This window comes from Podarcis bocagei, assembly GCF_964188305.1.
Source record: "Podarcis bocagei genome assembly, chromosome: 10".
In the NCBI taxonomy this organism is placed as follows: domain Eukaryota; kingdom Metazoa; phylum Chordata; class Lepidosauria; order Squamata; family Lacertidae; genus Podarcis; species Podarcis bocagei.
In genome coordinates, this window is record NC_138135.1 from 34928701 (window position 1) to 34947946 (window position 19246).

At 41.5% G+C, this 19246-nt stretch overlaps 1 protein-coding gene across 3 annotated transcripts; it reads left to right on the forward strand.

Moving 5' to 3' along the window:
• Nucleotides 1-3360: 3360 nt before the first annotated feature.
• SMIM45 (small integral membrane protein 45) lies at nucleotides 3361-9595 on the forward strand (the record flags this gene model as incomplete). 3 transcript variants are annotated; one of them, XM_081211062.1, is made up of 3 exons in its annotated part: nucleotides 3361-3704; nucleotides 8664-8731; nucleotides 9384-9595. In XM_081211062.1, exon 3 carries the CDS (start codon nucleotides 9389-9391, stop codon nucleotides 9593-9595), a length of 207 nt encoding a protein of 68 aa, XP_081067188.1. In that variant the 5' UTR covers nucleotides 3361-3704; nucleotides 8664-8731; nucleotides 9384-9388. The 3 variants fall into 3 exon arrangements, with proteins under 3 accessions (XP_081067188.1, XP_081067189.1, XP_081067190.1); XM_081211063.1 differs by lacking the exon at nucleotides 3361-3704 and adding an exon at nucleotides 4354-4452; XM_081211064.1 differs by lacking the exon at nucleotides 3361-3704 and adding an exon at nucleotides 4380-4456.
• Between the last annotated feature and the right edge of the window lie 9651 nt (nucleotides 9596-19246).

Sequence of the window (19246 nt, forward strand, 5' to 3'; positions counted from 1 at the left end):
GGCAATTTCTTTCCTCTCCCTCTTCTGCTGCCTGGTAACTGGCTAAAAATAGAGATAAAGCACATGTTCCAAATTTCTTTGCTCAGACGTTGTATTAAGCCAGTATTTTCCAACCTGCAGGTTGCAAAGCTTGTGCAAAAGGGTAGCAGGCTTTATAAGTAAACCCAAAGTAATTACTGCTTTCACTCCTTAACTGGTATGATGATCACTCTTAAAACTGTGTTGTTGGCGTATTGTGATGCTGTACTGACTCATGTAAGCAAACACTAAAGTGTAGGACTTGAGCATTTCCAACATTCACTAACATGCGTCAGGACAGCATTGAAATACAGCTGGGAACTGGTGGTTGGCTGCAGACGAAATGATGGTTTGCCACAACAGGCTCATACAGGGTGTTTTGAGTGACTAGTACGGCTCTTTCTGTGGAGGAGAGTGGCTTTTGTCTCTTTCAAGCATGTCTTGGTTGACAACTTCTGGGATCTGGGGAGTTCCCACAACACACACACACTTTGTGCATTTGGATATAGGGGGATCCCAGGGCCACAGTGAGGGGTGCATAGGAGGAACTGCAAGGCAGGAAAGTGCAGAGATGCCCAGATTCCCAACCAGTTACTGGTTGGACAGAGAAAGGAAGAGTTTATATAAATAATAATATGGAAGATCATGGGTGCAGAGCAGACACGACCTTTATCCCATAAGTGGTGGCTTATGCCACTAATTCATATTGGAACCCCCACAACACCCACATTCTTCAGATAGAGCTATCTAGGTCATTCACCACAATATATGAACCAAGGAAGAGCCTTGCTGAATCAGGCCAGTGGCTCATTTAGCCCAGCATCTTGTTCATATAGTGGCCAAGCAGATGCCCGAATGGGAAGTCTGCAAGCAGGACCTGAGAGCAAGAGGTTTCTACATATATTTACTGTATGTTGAACAATTTATATACCGCTTTTAATTAGACAAACCTCCTTAGCTGTTTCCTTCTCCATACATTTGGACTTGTGGGTTGCCACACCAAAAAAGTTGGAAACTTCCGTTATTAAGCCACTTGTGTTGCTCAGATGTTGCCTGCTGAAATATGTGGCCGCACTGTGGTTGGACATGAACACTTAACAGTGGCCAATAAGCCCACCTACCATAGAAAAGATATCTAGGTCTCTGATTTAGGTTCTCATGTTCAAACCCTGACAGAATTATGCTAAATGACCTACAAAGAAGCAAAAATTAATAGTTTTAAGTTTAAGACTTGTGTGTATGTAACTCATGCCATCTCTCCAATAGTTCTGTTCATTTATATTTAAAATTTAGAATCTGTTATATAGTATTGCTGTGTTCACAATGGCTTGCTTTTTGTAATCAGTTTTGAAAATGAAAAATGGAAAGATCAAACCTTTCTCCATATTTCCTATGTCTAAGGAGTTTTTTTATTACTAATATTTATGGTGCAGCAAAACTTTGTAAGCAGATGCTGATAGATAAATGAGCAACTAAACAGGAAAAATACTGACTTCAAGATCAATCAACCTTTTGTGGTTACAAGGACAAACCAATCTAATTTGTTTGCTGTTTCCTTTCATAGTACAACTCAATTTAGCAACATTTTATACTTGGATAACATGTTTCCAACTTGTTCTTGTGCTTGAGGACTTTTTTGTTGTTAATAATAGTCTATTTTACTGTGGAGGGAAGATGATGTAATGGTCTAATACAAAATATGAACAGCATCGTGGGCAGTAACTGGTTTTGACCACATCCTGTGTGCTTTTCTTTTTTGAAATACCATAAAGCACAGACCATGCAAAGGCTGTGTGCGTTAATGCAATCTGACATCATTTTTTAAAATCCTAACAAAGGTTGACAGTCCAGCACATTGCCAATGCTAGACAAATTGCAAGTGAAGTGGAAGAACTCTAGAAATATTTTTGTTCTTCATCAGATTCAGTTAGGGTTCATTGAGAATTATTCTGAAATAGGCTCATTGTAAAGGTATGAGAACAAAAAATAAATAAAACATTAAATCACCAGAAACTGCTGCTGGGAATTTTAATTTTTTAAAAAGTGCAATGCTACATTTTGGAGATAAAAGAAATTGGCGGATGTCTTCTTTTATCTCCCATTTGTCACTTCTCTATTTATATAAAGCAGTTAGAGCTATTGCCTGAATTGATGCTATTGTGCAATCTAGGTCACAGCTTCTAACTAGTCTGAATGCATTTCCCAGTGCTACATATTGATCTTCTTCCACAATTTGATAATCATTTAAGGAATTTCAGGCAGACATCACAAGGCACTTTACAAAAGATCATTACAACAATAGCTTTGATTTTAAAAATGTTGCAACAAAATGGAGAGGATACCCACTTCTTTAGAAGAAGCTATAACTACTTCTCTCTTCAGGGCAAGATGTTCTGCAGAAACCCCTGTGGTGACAATTGGACTAGCAGTATGTTTGGTAACGTCCAGAAAAAAGCATCACTGGTATTAGCAGCTTACAAGGTGGGATCTCTTATTGAGGCCCAAAGGCTGAAAAGGGCTCACCAAACTGGAAAAAACCCTATCATCCCCATTTCACATGGGGCATCCAATAAGATTTTCCCCAGTTTCCCAACCCAGAGCTCATGCTCATACAACACTGCTACATTACAACACTCCTGACTTTAGTAAGGGAGGAAAAGATAGAAATTCCCTGCATTCTCCAATCCCTTTTCTTGCCAGCATTCTCCATGCCCAACCACATCTTCACTGCTGATTTCCTGTCCTCCATACTCACTTCTCACTCTGTAATGTGGATCATGCCCATAATTTTCTGCCAGGATTATTCCCCTGATTTGTTTGCACTAGCTTCGGTAAAAAATATATACTTATACATAACTAGTTGTGTCAAAATATACACAAGGATGGTCAATAGAATGAATATCAGAATCCATCCCATTGAAAACAATGTAGCACCAGATGCAGATCTAATGTGCATTAGTTTATGGGGTGTGGTTCCTGTTCAAGTAAGTGATGCACATGCAGAAACCTGTTTACAGGTGTTTGGAAAAGCATGGAGTCAAAAGTGGCAACTTTAAGTGTTGCTGGGGTGGGCATAATATGTGTCTCTGTTGATGCTCATCACTATACTGTATTTGCAAACATTTATCCAATTTAAAACACTTCCTCAGCTTAGAGCATCTATCTCTCTCCCAATTCTGCTTGCTTATTCTCTGTACCACGTGCACTGGAGATCTTTCTAGGCTTGTTGCTATGACAACAGCTGATAGTCTGGCTGTGGTGTTTTGATTGGTTGGGGAAGGTCTTGCCTCTTTTGTGAGGGTGAAAGGGAGGGGGCCACCAAAATGGGAGCAAGATGGAAAGAATCCAAAGCCGATCCATTTATGCGAGCAATTGGGGGGGGGAGCGGGGAAGCAGTCCTCGGCAGCTTCAGATGATGAGGCAGTGAGCTTGACTGTGTGTCATTTACAATTGCATACATGAGCATGCGTACATGCAGGGCAAGCAGCACTTCATTTCTGTCCATGCTATTGACTGCTCTGACACTTTGACGTGCTTGGACTGCATTCCATTGGAGAAGCACTTTGTCCCTTCCTCTGACCCATACAGCAGAGAGCAGCATCAGATGAGTGGAATGCTACTGTTCTGTTCTGGGTAACAACAGATCACAGAGCAGTAGTCTGAATGAAGCATGTCTGTGGATCGAGGTAGGTGATGCACTGTGCCCGGTATTGTACATGCATGACTTCTTGTGTTGAGGGATCTCCTTTGAATTATGTCTATATGTAATACATCTTCATTTATTTGGGCACTGTGAAGAAAAACAGAGCCATGGAAATTGAGGTATGGACATCTTCGTTTATTTGGGCACTGTGAAGAAAAACAGAGCCATGGAAATTGAGGTATGGAAGGGAGCACATGGGTCATTTGTTCTGACCAAGCCCATAGAAGAAAATCCTTTCCTAAAGAAGAGAAGAAGCTAGACTTTTCTTTAAAACCTTCAGTGATGGAGAGGCATGACATGTTCTGTGATAGAGACTGGATGAGAGGAGGATATAGATGCGTACCATGGGACTTAAATGTATTTAGTTTATCTAGAAAAAAGTATAGACCACTTAATCATAAAGCTCTATAAGTGGTGTAAATAAGAATAATATAAAAAACCCACCATGCATAAGTATGAGTGTGAATAGTGTTCTACAAGGCTGACCTAATGATGATTTTATATAAAGTCTACAACAACAATCTTAGGCTGTGCTGTCCTTATTCTTTTGCAGAAGTGCAGTGATTTTAGACAGGTGAAGTTTTACTTTCAGTTCCTCATACCATTTTAACAACATTTAATTTCATAAACTAGCATAAAATAAATAGAATCTCAAAACAGACATATGCAGACTCCAGATATCACATATGAAAAAAATGGGGAGATGCAAGAGACTGGAGAAGATAAATAAGGTTTGTGGATTTTTAAAGGAATTTGAATAACCCTATTTGGGGTCAATATAGTCCCAGTTCTACTGGGTATTGCTGATTTTTAATCTATGTGGCTGCAGTCTAAGCGCACTAAGGAATAAGTCCCAATTATGTCTCTGAGACTTCTGAGCAAAAGTGATTAGGCTTGTGGCAGTAAAGGAGAAGGATAAAAAAGGTGGATAGGATCTTTGCCTATCAAAGTTAATGCAACATTTACGAGCATCTGAGGATTCACTGGATATTTATTTATTAAAATGACTCATCATATGACTGGCTATTATATTCCACTCTGGTATGAGGTGTCAATGGCACCTGTTTCTTCCCTTTGCTTGAATCTCTCTCAGTAGATGCACTTTAAGGATGTCTTTTAAGGATTGTGAGACTCACCATATGAAACCAAGGCCTATCCTTGCTAGTTTGGTTGAGTTGGCATGGGTTGGGTTAATTTCTAGTTGAGGCTGACGTATTTTTGTCTGGAAACTGGTAGGGAAAAGAGATCCTACATTTTTCTTTTTGACCTGTTAAGAGTTGTTTGATGTGGTAGATTTTTGGATCCTACTAGATAGTTTCAGCAGCTATGGGAAAGCTGTGTGTTGGTTCTGTTCTTTCCTTTTTGTGCCTAGCCGTAGAGTAAATTTAGGGGATATCTGTTCCACACCATGGGAACTGATCCGTGTTCCACCAGAACTGTTTAACATTTGTGAAACCACTGGGATTAGATTGTCCAAAGACTACAAATGTGGCACCATTGTCATTAAGCTGAAGTTTCCCAGATCTATGTTGTTTAAGCATGTAAGAACAACTAACATTAGCAGCTGCATCTGTGACTGCAAGTGACTTTGTCACTTCTCAATAATAGGGAGCCTGCCATTTGTCATTTATACGTGTGTGACCTCTGTCGTTTCATTTCTGTGTGCCCTTTTTGAAGACTCCTTCCTTGGACTATATTACTCAATTTTGCTGTAGTAATAAGGGGTAGGGGAAACAAGTTCTAGTCATGTGGCATCTCTTCCCTTCTCACCTCTGCTCATTCAAGATGCATCAGCAAAAGTAACCCAGAAGTTGCTTGCTGCCATCTGCTTTATGGAGTACACAGTTTTATATAACTTTATATATTTTTTTAAATATCTGCCAGTGTTTTGCCTAATGGATTTGGCCTCTGCACAATTATGGCAATATGTTGCCAGAGTATGTGAAACAGGGCACTTTTGTGCCTGGTTTAAATAAAAAAATCTGCTGCCAAGATCAGCTCTAAATGAAATTGGGGCATTACTTCTGAAGTCTAAATGAGAGATAGAAGTGCCCTCCCAAATGAGAACATGCTTGTAACCAGAGGCATAGGAAGGGGGGGTGCAGACCGCCCCGGGTGTCACCGCCCTGGGGGGTGACATTTGGCACTTTTCTCACCTGCCACTCCCAAGCCTACCCCAAGCCGTCGATGGGGGGTGGGGTGGGCGGTTTGACAAAAAAAAATTCACACCGGGTACCACCTGACCTTGCTACGCCTCTGCTTGTAACTTCCTAGTTCTTATACCAAGGATCATTGCCCATGCTGCACCCAAAATTGCTGGATACTCTTTTTGCATGCTGCATATTCATGTAATGATGAGCTGAAAGTTATCCTGTGAAGTTATCCAGAAAGATTTGCCCCTAAAAATCATGGAAATGTCTTCACATGCATTGACCGATACACCCTTGAGACTCCAGGGAGAGAGCTGTACTTTGAAGAGCGACTCCTAATAACTCTACCAGCTTATATTAACCAAATCCTGAAGTTCCAAAATAGAGTCAAAATAGGGACAGTAGATTGTGGATACCAGAAAAATAGGGACTATCTCTGGCAAAAAGGGACAGTTGGAATGTATGTGTAGCTCTGAAATGCTCCCATTGAGTTCTGTGGGACTAAATACATGGACTGCAAGTATCTGAAATGTAGTTGAGAAAGTGCAACATTTCCTCCTTTCTGGTATGGGGTTCTAATTGCCTCTCCAGTCATGACCCTGACCTCAAGCTTTTACTTCCTACCTTAATGGGAGCAGTGTTGCAGTACATCATCCCTGATGCAGAGTAGCTTAGCCTTCCACACCAAGGATCCCACAAGGAGAAGGACAGTAAAGCAGAATGCTTTTGATGCTTCTCCACATATCAGACACATATTTGAGAAGGGGAGACACTGTAGAGCAGTCCCTCCCCACCCCTCTGCTGCAATTTCTGCTTGGGAGGGCAGAGAAGGATCCTTGGAGCACCTTCTGTTTTAGAGGTCAGGACCAGATTTGGAAATATAGGTCTGGTCTCATCCTTGGCTTTCTCTGATGCTGCCGTAGTGGCTAGGGAGTGGCTGAATGGGGTTGAATAGGTAAGAGAGAGCAGTGGTGGAAAGTACTGAAATGCTCCTTCCTTCATCCATCAAATTTGAAGCATTGTTGGTTAGTTATTGTTTTATCTAGCAGCAGCATATTGGTTCACGGAGTAACCAGAAAGCAGGGGAAGAGGATTCATACAGTTTGCATTAGAAAAACAAAAAAGGGAGGAACAGAAAGATGCAAGGACAGCACAGAGTCGGAGGAGAGGACAAGGAATGATTGTGAGGAAATGCAGTTATATATATTTTAAACATTTTGTTTCAGCTAGGGATGAAGATTGAGTGGTTAAGATAATAAAGAACCAAATTATGTGAGATAAAATGGGAAGGAATCAGTGGATTCACAAAATACAGTATGTCATTGCTATAGTCAATATTAGAAGCAAAGAATGATTGAATAATGAATTAAGGCCACCTGCAGACAGAGGATTTTTGAGTGCCATACAGAACTGTGTGTCTTCTCATGCAGATCACTGCAAGTCCACATGACAGGCTGGGATCTAACAGGGTCAGCAGTGGCTGCACGGTTGAAAAGAATGACTGTAGTGCAACTATCCCACCCTACTTGGTACATCTTCTGTACTTCAGGTTCAGCAGTTTAGTGCTAACTTGTCAGTGGTGGCAGAAGCTGCCAACTGGATGCAGCCTGAGTGAAAAAAGGAAAGAAGCTGAAAAAAGCAGGAAATGGAGCTCATCTATATTGAATGGCTAGCGGGTCTAGGAAGTGGGAAAATAGTGGAATATAGAGTTGAGGAAAATGTGTTATCAGTTGAGGTATGGCTGGAATAAAAGGGGGAGTGAAGTCAACAGTCTGGGACCAGTTAGTACCATTTGAAGGTGCCTTTGCCATCCAATCAACAAAATAAGCCTTGTTATCTCGCCTCCCTGCTGTGTGCAAAATGATGTGTGGGAACATGTGGCAAGGCTTTGTTGTAGGGGCTAGTTTTAGCTCTCAGCAGGGATCAGCTTCAGGTTATTGGTAGCTGCTGCATTGATCAAACTAGACTGAGTTCTGGATGAGGCAGATCAGGATCAGAGGGGCCAGAGTTTCCAGAGGAAACTTTCAGGGTTAGGTTGTAGGTTGAGTGGCAAAGGCACCAGGACTATGCACTGCTACTCATGGCAATACATAGATGAGAGTTAAGGAGCAAGGAGAAAGCAGGAGTTGGTTTGTGGGATCAGCTGACAACTCAGGTAGGCCGATACTTCAACCTTGAGGTAAAGCCCAGTCTGGCAGGTTTACAGAGGAAACAGAACACAATGGAGCAGAAGGCTAGGTTCTAGATCATGACACTAAATTCCTAAAGATACCAACTTGACTACAGTGGTACCTTGGGTTACATACCCTTCAGGTTACATACGCTTCAGGTTACACACTCCGCTAACCCAGAAATAGTGCTTCAGGTTAAGAACTTTGCTTCAGAATAAGAACAGAAATCCGGCTCCAGCGGTGCAGCGGCAGCAGGAGGCCCCATTAGCTAAAGTGGTGCTTCAGGTTAAGAACAGTTTCATGTTAAGAACGGACCTCCGGAATGAATTAAGTACTTAACCCAAGGTACCACTGTACTTCATAGCTTGACAAGCGCCAAATATGTTACTTTGTAAACAGACATTTGGACTGGAGTACTGTTGTCGTCGTCACCTATTTGTTGTTTTATACTATACTGTTAGTGTTTTTATTATTAGATTATCATTGTTTCTATCTGGATGTTAGCTGCCTTGGATAAAATATTTTAATTTTAAAAATCCAAATACTGCCAAAAGAAAAAGGAAATATGTGCATATTGGCTTGCTTTATTATGATTTGTTATTCCTCAATTTTCTCTCTCAGGGGTATAGCACCTTTACAAAGCACTTCTTAACAAGCAATCTGAGAGAGGAAAAAATCAGTTGCTCAAGGTAAGCTATTGTGTGGATTTAGTAGACTTGCATTATTCTTTGGAATCATAGCATAATTATACTGCATTAAAAGAGACAATATATTAAAAGAGGCATGGATTAAAGGAGAAAGAAAAAAGTGGGGTATCAAAAGTTGCAATCAGCCTAGTGGGATAGCAGGGGCTAGAGAGCACATTAGGAATTTGAGAAAGTAAGTACAATGGGTACCAGTCACATAAGAGCTGTGTGGGTCCATAGCATAATACAAAATGGCTGCCACATACAAAAGAGAGAGAGAAAAGACAGGGTCATAAAATTGTGTGGGCATGTTCCTTACCACCCTCCCATCCATGGAAGAAAGGCACCTTACATCAGCTACTGCTGCACTTGCTCACAGAGTGCACCTCTCCAATGTGGGCATGTCTAAGGGTTCATGTTCAATGTAAGAAGGGCTGAACCAATGCAAACAGGAACTGAACAAGGAGGGCAAACCTTCTCATGCATTGTGGATTTTTGAGGAAATATTTACTGAGACCTTCTGTGGTTGTCATAGGAAATACGCTGGCACCCATGGCTGCTGCGCTAGTGTCTATATAAATATATATATGTTTGACAGTGATTTTGATACTCATCAACCAATACCAACTGCATATGTTTACCTTTCTTTTTCTAGCAATCATGCCTCATTTCTTGGATTGGTTTGTGCCAATGTATCTGATGATCTCCATTCTTATCTTGGTGGGCTTTGGAGCTTGCATATACTACTTTGAGCCAGGACTTCAGGAAGCGCACAAGTGGCGGACACAAAGGCCAATCATGGAACGAGACCTTCGGAAAACACTGATGATACGAGACAACCTTGCATTTGGGGTGCCTGAAGTCTAGTATTCTAGATGTGTTGGAAGTATCTAGAAGAAAGCCATCCCCACCTGAAGTTACAAATTACTGTGCACACTCTGGTTTGCTTAGCACTTCTGCAAGTGATGTGGTCAAACCACTCCTTGCTTGAGTCTCTGATAATGAAGTGTTCCTTTTTGCTATTTAGACAAGGCCTGTAGACTCATATCAACTTAGACCTTCTGGTTTTTGAATTTGTTCATCGCCCCATCACTTGATATTTTTTATCCTCCATATATAAAGAGCTCTTGTTACCTTGCTAGGAGTGGTCACACCTGTACGTGAGCTTTAGACCTCTTAAGTATAAGAAAGCAATATTTCTGCATGACCTGTGTATTTTGGTCGAGTGCCTCCTGGACAAGTGCCCATCTCACAAACCTCACAACAGACACCATTTCATTACTTTATTTAGAGTCTCTTGGGTGAGGCAAAAACCCCAAATTGATTGCTCAGACTGAATTCTATTCTCATTCCCAACACTGAGCTCAGATATGCAGTAGGACTCATTACTAGCCAAGTTGTATATATTTTGATTTCAGATTGTTTCACTGCACACAAGCGCCTGTCTGGCTCTGAACTCACTCACTCAGATTTCACTTTTAAAAGTCTGTGCAGATTAATTACCGTTAAAGAATTGCTTTTATTTCTCCATGATTGGGGATGTTGGATCGTCTGCACTTCTGTATACTTAGAGGATCCAGAATGCTGTCATGCGAAAAGCTTGCATTTCACAATCCTCTGCTGCTGCAATCTTTTAAAGTGGTCTGATCAGGAGTCCCCTGTTCAGCACTGTACTTTCTAGATTGTCAGCCAGACTGAAAACTGTGAAACACCATCACACAACCTACCTTTCTGCATCCACACCAAAAGCTATGGAGCTAGAGGCAGTCACACTGCAGTTCTAATTTCTATACGTTGCTTCTGGAGCTCCGTTGTGTGGGGTTATGCTCTCTATCCACACAGCGTTTGCACTTTGATCCACACTTCCTTTAGGGATATGTTACCAAAGTACTGTATGAAAACATTAATGCATGTGAAAATGGGCAGGAACCTCTGCTAATTTAATAGTGTGCAGATTGCATACTGATAATATTGGCAGAATATAGGACCTATGACATGATGGGTATTCTCATAGCTGGTTTTACTGTATCCTTATTATCTCTCACCTTCGTTTCAGGGCATCAGTTCTGACTGTAGAGTATGTTTCATTCCCTTGTCGGCAGAGTATGTTGTGCTGTGTTAACACATCTGTTCCACTGTGAAGTACTAGTCTTGTGGACATCAGTTTCACCAGTATACATTTCATGTTAGGGACATGTGCCTTTGCTTCTCTACCGTACTCATGTGTGTACATTCCATGTTAAGGTAGCACATACTGTTAATGTCTACATCACCCCCCAATTACAGAGACATGTCTATACATTGGATGCCTCATTGGAATGCATTCACTCCCACACCATAGTTTTGTAGAACATAGTTCTTCTCTACATTCCATACTTCCCTCACCTGTCAAGTGCTGCCTTCTCATACACTTGGATACATTCCGTTGCTTCCATGATCTCATTCAGTGCCATAGTCCCTGACAACTGCACAGGAACTTGGAATCTTGCTGGAAAGATGCTCACTCCTTCATTGGATTTCCGTCCCAGTCTGCTCACAATGAAACCACACAGCCAGCCAGAGATCGCTCTCACTTGAAAATGTGTGGCATGCTTTGTCAGCAGCTGCTGAATTTGAGCATAGCACATTGCATAAGGTGGTATGTGTTTTATTGTGAGTGGCTGCCTGAGGACGCTTCTAGTGTGAGTGAGGTTAGTTTCTGGCACAAGGTGGGGGTAAGTGTTTTGGTAAGGCTGTGTGGAGTTAGTCTCGAAGCAGGTGTAAAAACCACACTAGGTCTCATTGCCTGCATCAAAAATGTCCACAGAACTTGTGTTGCTTCAAATATACAGAACAGAGTGAGATTCCGGCACTGCAGGGGGTTGGACTAGAGGACCCTTGGGGTCCCTTCCAACTCTATGATTCTGTGAAGATGAGACACAATTTCCCAGGTGCCCAAAGCAGCAGAGCAGCTTTCTGGTGTGGGGTCATGTGTGTTTACAGCATGGATCTTGGCTAGGTATATGCCATTTTAAGCATTCTAATGTTCTAAATTGGCTGCCCCTCTCCAGCGACCCTTGCACACAGCAATAAGCTGCATCTGGGCCAGTCTTTCCATTAGGCAGAGTGAGTTGGTTGCCTGAGAAAGCAACTTTTGGATGCCCTACCAGGGTGGCAAATTGCTTGTTTATATTGTGTCTGTATGTGTTGAGTTTGTAAGGCACCCAAATGTCTTGGTCAGCTGTGAGCAGCATGCTCCAGTGTGCAAAGATCAGATGGCACAGACAGAGCTAACCATCCATTTAGCAAGTGGTGATGTGCATTATCCTGATCCAACATGTAACATGTGTCTGTGCAAGGGCTACAGATTATTTTTAACCCTGCACAGTCAACCCCTCCTTGGAGTCCTCCTTGGACGAATGCAGAAAGCGACCTGCACACACAAACCTGCTTCTGTGTGCACAGATTGCCTTTGCTGGATTGGAGCAATTATATTTTTGTTTGAGGGCATGAGACTAGGAAAAAGGCAGCACCATAACATTCCCAAGTTGTTCTGCTCTAAATGGGCACTTTCCTGTATCCATGACCCATTTGTTACTACATATATCTACTATAGCCATAGTCTCTGAGTTTCACTTGGAGACCTGTTTTCTGAGCCTTGATTTCATTTGTGAAGACTAGGCTACCAATGCAAATGAATGGACCCCAGGCTGAGCAATGGGGGTAGCAATAAGTATCCTATCTGGGGCCAGGAGTTTTAAAGACTTTGTGGACAGGCTACATTATCCATTGACGGCTAATACATAGTGGGTGGAGGGTTCTGTGGGACTTATCATGACACACTTTTTTGAACTTAGCCACATAATCTTTGTCCTTCCCAAGTTTCTTTTCTCAGGGTTGCCTCACATGATAAGGAGAAAACGAGATGCATCTTCAGTGAATCAGCCACATGACGCTGCCTGCAGCAAATATGCTTTTCATATTATGTCAGGTATCTCTCCGTGTAATATCATCTCCGTTAGGAAGTGACTCAGTGACCACACAAGCTTTTTGTAGGTATATTGATTTCAATGGAACTGCAGAATGCGAGTGCAAATAGTCGTTGAGTAATACCCTTGATATTGAGAAGTGCTGAAAGGAAACAATTTTTTCTCTTTTCTGTTCAAAATTAAAATTACTGGGCACATGAACCTGGGTATATAATTTATATCCTCGCCCTCCAGAAGTGGTTGGGAGTGAGACCAGCAACCCAGGTTCATGTGTCTAGTAATTTTAATTTTGAACAGAAAAGATAAAAATTAACTCCAGCCACGGAGACTGATCAATCATCTTATGGTGTATCCAGCCAAACTGATTCACATTGAGTGCAATTGAGTGAGAGCTCAGTGGAAGTTTCTCACACTTTTCTATTCCTGTCCTTGAGGACAATTCAAGAACTGCATTTCCTACCAGCATGAAATCCACAGTATGTTTTCTGTTTCATGAGCATAAAACATTTCCGGAAAACCAGCTATATAAACAAAAACAAGTCACTGAGTTTTGTGCCAAAATCTGGGAGTTAGGATAAATGGTTAGAATTATCCCACCTAACTTAGACGGAAGGGGCATCAGCCTGTATTTGTGCTTGACTTTGATTTAATAGTCACCACATAAATTGTGTTCTTCAGTGACAACCAATAATTATTTTAAAAAGGGGGAAATCAGAATCAGAAGAACCAATGGCCTGTCTACATTCTGTGTGAAGCCCTGGCCTCTTCTCTTGCTTTGTACTGTTTTGTGTGCCAAGTCTTCAATGGTCTTATCTATCCAATTCTGTATCTTACTCCATAGGGCTAACTACCTGCAAATGAACAAGAAGTAAAAATATTTTTGTTTGTAATGTCTGTTTTGATTATGGAGCAATCTCATAAGAGAACTGTGGTGTTTTGGGGATTTGTTTAGAGTTTGTCACTTTTTGTGCTGTTCCTAAACCTACCAGTTTGCCTGTGAAATCTTCAGAATGTAATTGTTATGATAATCTCATGTGTGAATGTTCTGTTTCAGTGGTGGATTTTTATGCCCATGTGATCTTTTCTTGGATCATGTGCTTTACATGATTGGGCTTTTGTGAGACAGTATGTATTTTCCATTATTGGAACCAACATTTCAGCAGGGTTTGAATCTGATTAATTAGAATTAAATATCAAATTTCAATCTGCTCAGAATTTAGAAATGTTTAACTGTTATTTCTATTTGTAACTCTTTGAGGTGAGAAAGCTGAACTAAAGAAAGTTGAAAAGTTACTCAGTGCTCTGGAACATTCAGTTTACCTAGTTTTGAAGTTCAAAGTTGTGAAAGTCAAAGACTAATCCTAAACAAACTCATTAAGAAGTCTCATTAAAAACAGCAGGAACTAATTTTCTGAGCAAACATGCATAGAATTTCTCTGACATTTGGAGCAATTTCAAATGTCAAAACTGGACATTTGTTTATTTTTATATTTCAGACTTGTTCTGGTTCTTACTAATGTATTAACTTGTAACATTTGGAAATAGAACAGCTTAATGGTTCAGAAATCAAAACACCCATGAGAATTGTGTTTGAAAAACAACATGGAGTTTGGAAAGTTGAGTCATAAATTGTTGTTCCTTGGATTATCATGGCCATTTTGGACATCGCTCCTAATCCAGAGCCCTCAATTAGTGCTCAGAAGACGGTTTCCTCTCTGTGGAAGTAGGTAAACCTGCAAGTTGCCCATGGAACTTGGACAGCTATGGGGAGCACCCAGTTGTCATGTCACCCGCCACGACTAGATGGATACTGAGAGAGACTTCTCAGGAGCTCCGCACAATAAAGACTTGTTTTGGGGAATGTATGAGGAGTGCTCAGTCTGAATCTGGGATTCCTTATGCCCAGCAACTGTCCCCCCTGAGAACTAATAGAAGCTAAAAGAGGCATGTAACTCTCCAGACATGAATGCTCTGTGAAGAGCAATGAAGCTACATGTCTTCTGCTATACACATTAATTCTCTGCACTGGGGCTGTTAGGTTTTGTTGTCAGCATATGTGAGTAAATTTATTGTGTGAATTGTAAAGCACAAAGCAGACTCTCCAGCAGGTTTAGGAAGTTTAAAACTGCAGTAATGCCTATGAAGTCTATACTGAAGTTAATAAGAGGTCCTACTACACTGACCCTGATACAGAGAACTGCAAGCAAATTAGAAGGCTGCAGAGCAACTACATTGCTTGTAATGCTTATATGGTGACTGGGACGCGGGTGGCGCTGTGGGTAAAAGCCTCAGCGCCTAGGGCTTGCCGATAAAAAGGTCGGCGGTTCGAATCCCCGCGGCGGGGTGTGCTCCCGTCGTTCGGTCCCAGCGCCTGCCAACCTAGCAGTTCGAAAGCACCCCTGGGTGCAAGTAGATAAATAGGTACCGCTTACCAGCGGGAAGGTAAACGGCGTTCCGTGTGCTGCGCTGGCTCGCCAGATGCAGCTTTGTCACGCTGGCCACGTGACCCGGAAGTGTCTCCGGACAGCGCTGGCCCACGGCCTATAGAGTGAGATGGGCGCACAAACCCCAGAGTCTGTCAAGACTGGCCCGTAACGGGCAGGGGTACCTTTACCTTACTACACTGACCCTGATACAGAGAACTGCAAGCAAATTAGAAGGCTGCAGAGCAACTACATTGCTTGTAATGCTTATATGGTGACTGGAATTCCCCACTGGGCAATTTTTTTGATGAATCAGGAGCAGGGAAAAGGAGGAATGACCAGATACTTAAGGGAATATACTTAATACGGGCAGGGGGTGAATAAGCTGTGACCTTGTTTTCAATTACAAATACCTATATCTCCTGAACCCCCAAATATTCTTCCATTGACAGATAGTTCCATCCTGTGAATTTAACTCATTTGCCTCAGAGCTAAGGGAAAACAAAAAGTAACCTCACCCCTGTCTGATGTTGTGCAAAGTATGTTCTCAGCTTGAGTTTTGCACTGTTTGGTCATAGATGCTCCTGATGAAATGCAATTTCATGTTAATTGTTATATAGTGCTGTATTATGAAAAAAGTTTGAAATTCTAATAAACTATGTGGAGTCAATCAAGAGCATGGTGCTTTGTTCACATTGATGTGTGTATGTTAATGTTTTTAACAAGCAGTCTACACAACTGCAGTGAGGCTTAGGTTTTTGTTTTGTTTTGTTTCATACACAGAACAAGTGATACAAATTGGCTCAAACCAGTTTGCTACTAGCACAATTGTGTCATCAGTTGCTTACCACAAGCCGCACCTTCTGGAGCACATAGCAGCCAGGGTGATATTCTTCAAGAAACTGCCACAGGCCCAGTTCTGATCAGGAGTAAATCCCACATTGGATCCTGTGACTGCTTTGTTTTTCTTTCTTCAAAATACAAGTGGTTATTGTAACATGGTTTGGCCCTGTGCAGATTTTTCTCTCACAACTGGCCTATTGTTTTGCAAGTGATTAGTCCACCAGAGTGTGCAGCTTTTTGAAGAAATGGAAGTGCTATATAAAACAAAATGGAGACATGACCATATCTGTACACATTCATACATTTTTAGATTCCGTGAAAGGACAACGGGTTGCTTATTTCTGATTGACTGTGAATTCTCATCTTCAGTACATTGCAAACCCACTTGTGACATGAAAATACACATTTCCAGATATTTTTTTAATGACCGGAAGGAAATGAAATTACTAATATCGTGTCTCAGTTCCCAAATGGTGAATTCTGGATACTCTGTGTTTGTTCTGCTCAGGGCTGCCCCAAGGCTCATTTTGCTGACTGAGGCAAAGGACAAGATGGCACCCCCTGCTGTAATAATAATAATAATAATAATAATAATAATAATAATAATAATAATATTTTTACCCCACCCATCTGGCTGGGCTTCCCCAGCCACTCTGGGCGGCTTCCAACAAAATATTAAAATACCACAATACATCAAACATTAAAAGCTTCCCTAAACAGGGCTGCCTTCAGATGTCTTCTAAAAGTCTGGTAGTTGTTTTCTTTGACATCTGGTGGGAGGGCGTTCCACAGGGAGGGCGCTACTACTGAGAAGGTCTTCTGTCTGGTTCCCTGTAACTTGGCATGTACGAAAGCTGATCTGGTTGGCAACTGAATCTTCCAGTACTGGTGGTGATGGGTCTTTCACTGCACATGAAGGCAGTAGGGCAACTTAGGGCAAACCATGCAGCACACACAACTATATTCTTCCAACAACTGACTGCTGCTTTTTGCCACACCCACCCACCCAAGCAGTTGCTGCCTGAAGCAGCTGCTTCACTTGGATAGCTATGCTATTGCTACTAAAGTAGAATGGATCTTAAGATCTTAAGATGTCTTAGTTTCTTAAAAGTGGTTTCCAGGCATTTTACATGCAAGTGTTAGAAAAACGCTCTTGGGGAGACGGTGACCACCCAGGAACTCTAAGCATCTCCCGGTAGGCACGTCTCTGGAATGGTACGTCCCTTCAACTCCACTTTTCTTATGAAAAGTGCACACAAGTCTTCTAGCATCATACAGCAAGAAGAAAGAAACATCTGTAAATATAAACTACATTTTATTTACATTCTGTACAGACAATCCATAATCACGTCTGTGTTCTCCAAGCTCTGGCAGAACAACTGTTGCGTACTGCAAAAGTGAAAGTACAGTACAAAAACACGCTCAGACAGAAGAGATAAGACAGTCTTCTGTTCCCACACTCTTCTCAGACATCTCATGTGATTTATACTAATCACACTAGCAGTATCGGTTGCATAAAATCCCAACAGAAAGAGCCACCTAGCAATATGTTCATGTACCTATCCCAGCATTTCCATGCACATATTAGGGATTTTCAGACTTCCTTTTCTGATTATAAGCTCTTTGCTCTATGACGGAGGTTGCTCTATGGGACCCCATGACTTTTGAAGTGAGATGTTGCAGTGGGAATTGGACTTCAGAGGTCACACTACACCCCTGGAAGTTGGACTGGCAGGTATTTGAGTCCATTCCCTATTGTATACTGAAAAACTGAACACTATGGAAGCAAGTTGTGACCACAAAAACAGATAATTATAACACTTGCAAAAATGTGTTTTCCATTGTACAAAATATGCATTTTTCAAATTAACATCTAAAAAAAAAATTGGCAGAGCATGGTCCCAAGAAGAGGTGTTTTGTGAACATACCAAAACCTCCTTCCTTACTTTACTTGTTTACGTTAACCAATATTCCACTGTCAAATTTGGGAAGGTATGCAATCTGTTCAGTGTTATTGTTCAAAAACCTTTTGAACATCACTCCTGATGCTTCTACCAAGTCTGAAAGAAATTTTGGGCTGCATGGTGCAACCAAAATAAACGAATTCCAGTCTTGCCATCTCATTACAGTACTGCAGTTGGCATCTTGATAGCCTGGTAGACCTTTAAATAGCACGGCTGTGGAAATATCACCTATAATTAAGAAATGTATGCATCATTGGTTTACACCATTTATGTAGACTTGTCTGGGGATGACAGGGTTAGCGTGGCAAGAATGCGGGAGGGTCAAAGGTCTGGTATGGAAATAATGTTAGGATTCCAGGCCCTTCAAGCTTTCCACAAAAAGCTTATTGTTCTACCTCCTCCAACTTTTATGCTTCATAAACAAACACTAGATGGAGATGGCAATGGGCATGGTGATGACTGGGTAGATATGTTCTTTACATGTATGACTTTCAGTAGGTCACAGGTAATGATTCAAGAAACTCAAAAGATGCAAAATAGTGAAAATTAAACCACTATGAGGTGGAACGTGAAGTGAGAAACCAAGCCAAAGAGGTCCAGAAAGGTGCTGTAGAACTATGTTTAGGAAGACTTTTACATGCATTTATAAGGTTGCTGCACTGCATCACTATGATCAGAGGCAGTAGCAACAGGAAGTATTGAAGAGGAACTTCCTCTTGAGGGGATTTACTGCTCCTGTTGCTCTTCTAGTGCAGTTGTAACCCTGCCTCCTTTGGTGGCCTTGCCCTTCCTTCTAGACCAGAAGTAACTGACCAGGGATCAATGACTGAACAACTATGTCTACATATAGACACCAGCATAAGAGCATCCATGTTCTGTTAACCCATTGGCCTATCAAGATTGTTTGGGGCTGTTAAAATAAAAATGGGAATATGAATATGAGAGAAAAATGGGAATATGAGAGAAACCAACTTTGACAGGTTTATCCAGCCCTACGTCTCATAGATCTGGGTGATGTTTTTACAGTTCCAAACTTCTACAGGGTTGTGGGGTTTTTTGTGGGGGGGGAGGGAGGAAGGATGCCTTTTAAGAATAAATCCAGTTTATATTTCCACAGGTGAGAGATCCAGGTAAACCTGATTCTATTGTATGTTCAATTTGCCATATTTCAACATAAAGCTCCTTCGTATAGTCAATAGGAAGCATATTTTGGGTGATGATCTCTTGTCAACACAGCTTATCAGCTCTGTCCGGGGTACTGAAAAACCAGCCTCTGACTGCCCTTGTTTTGCCTTTTAGCTGCCTGTCCTTTCTCTCTGC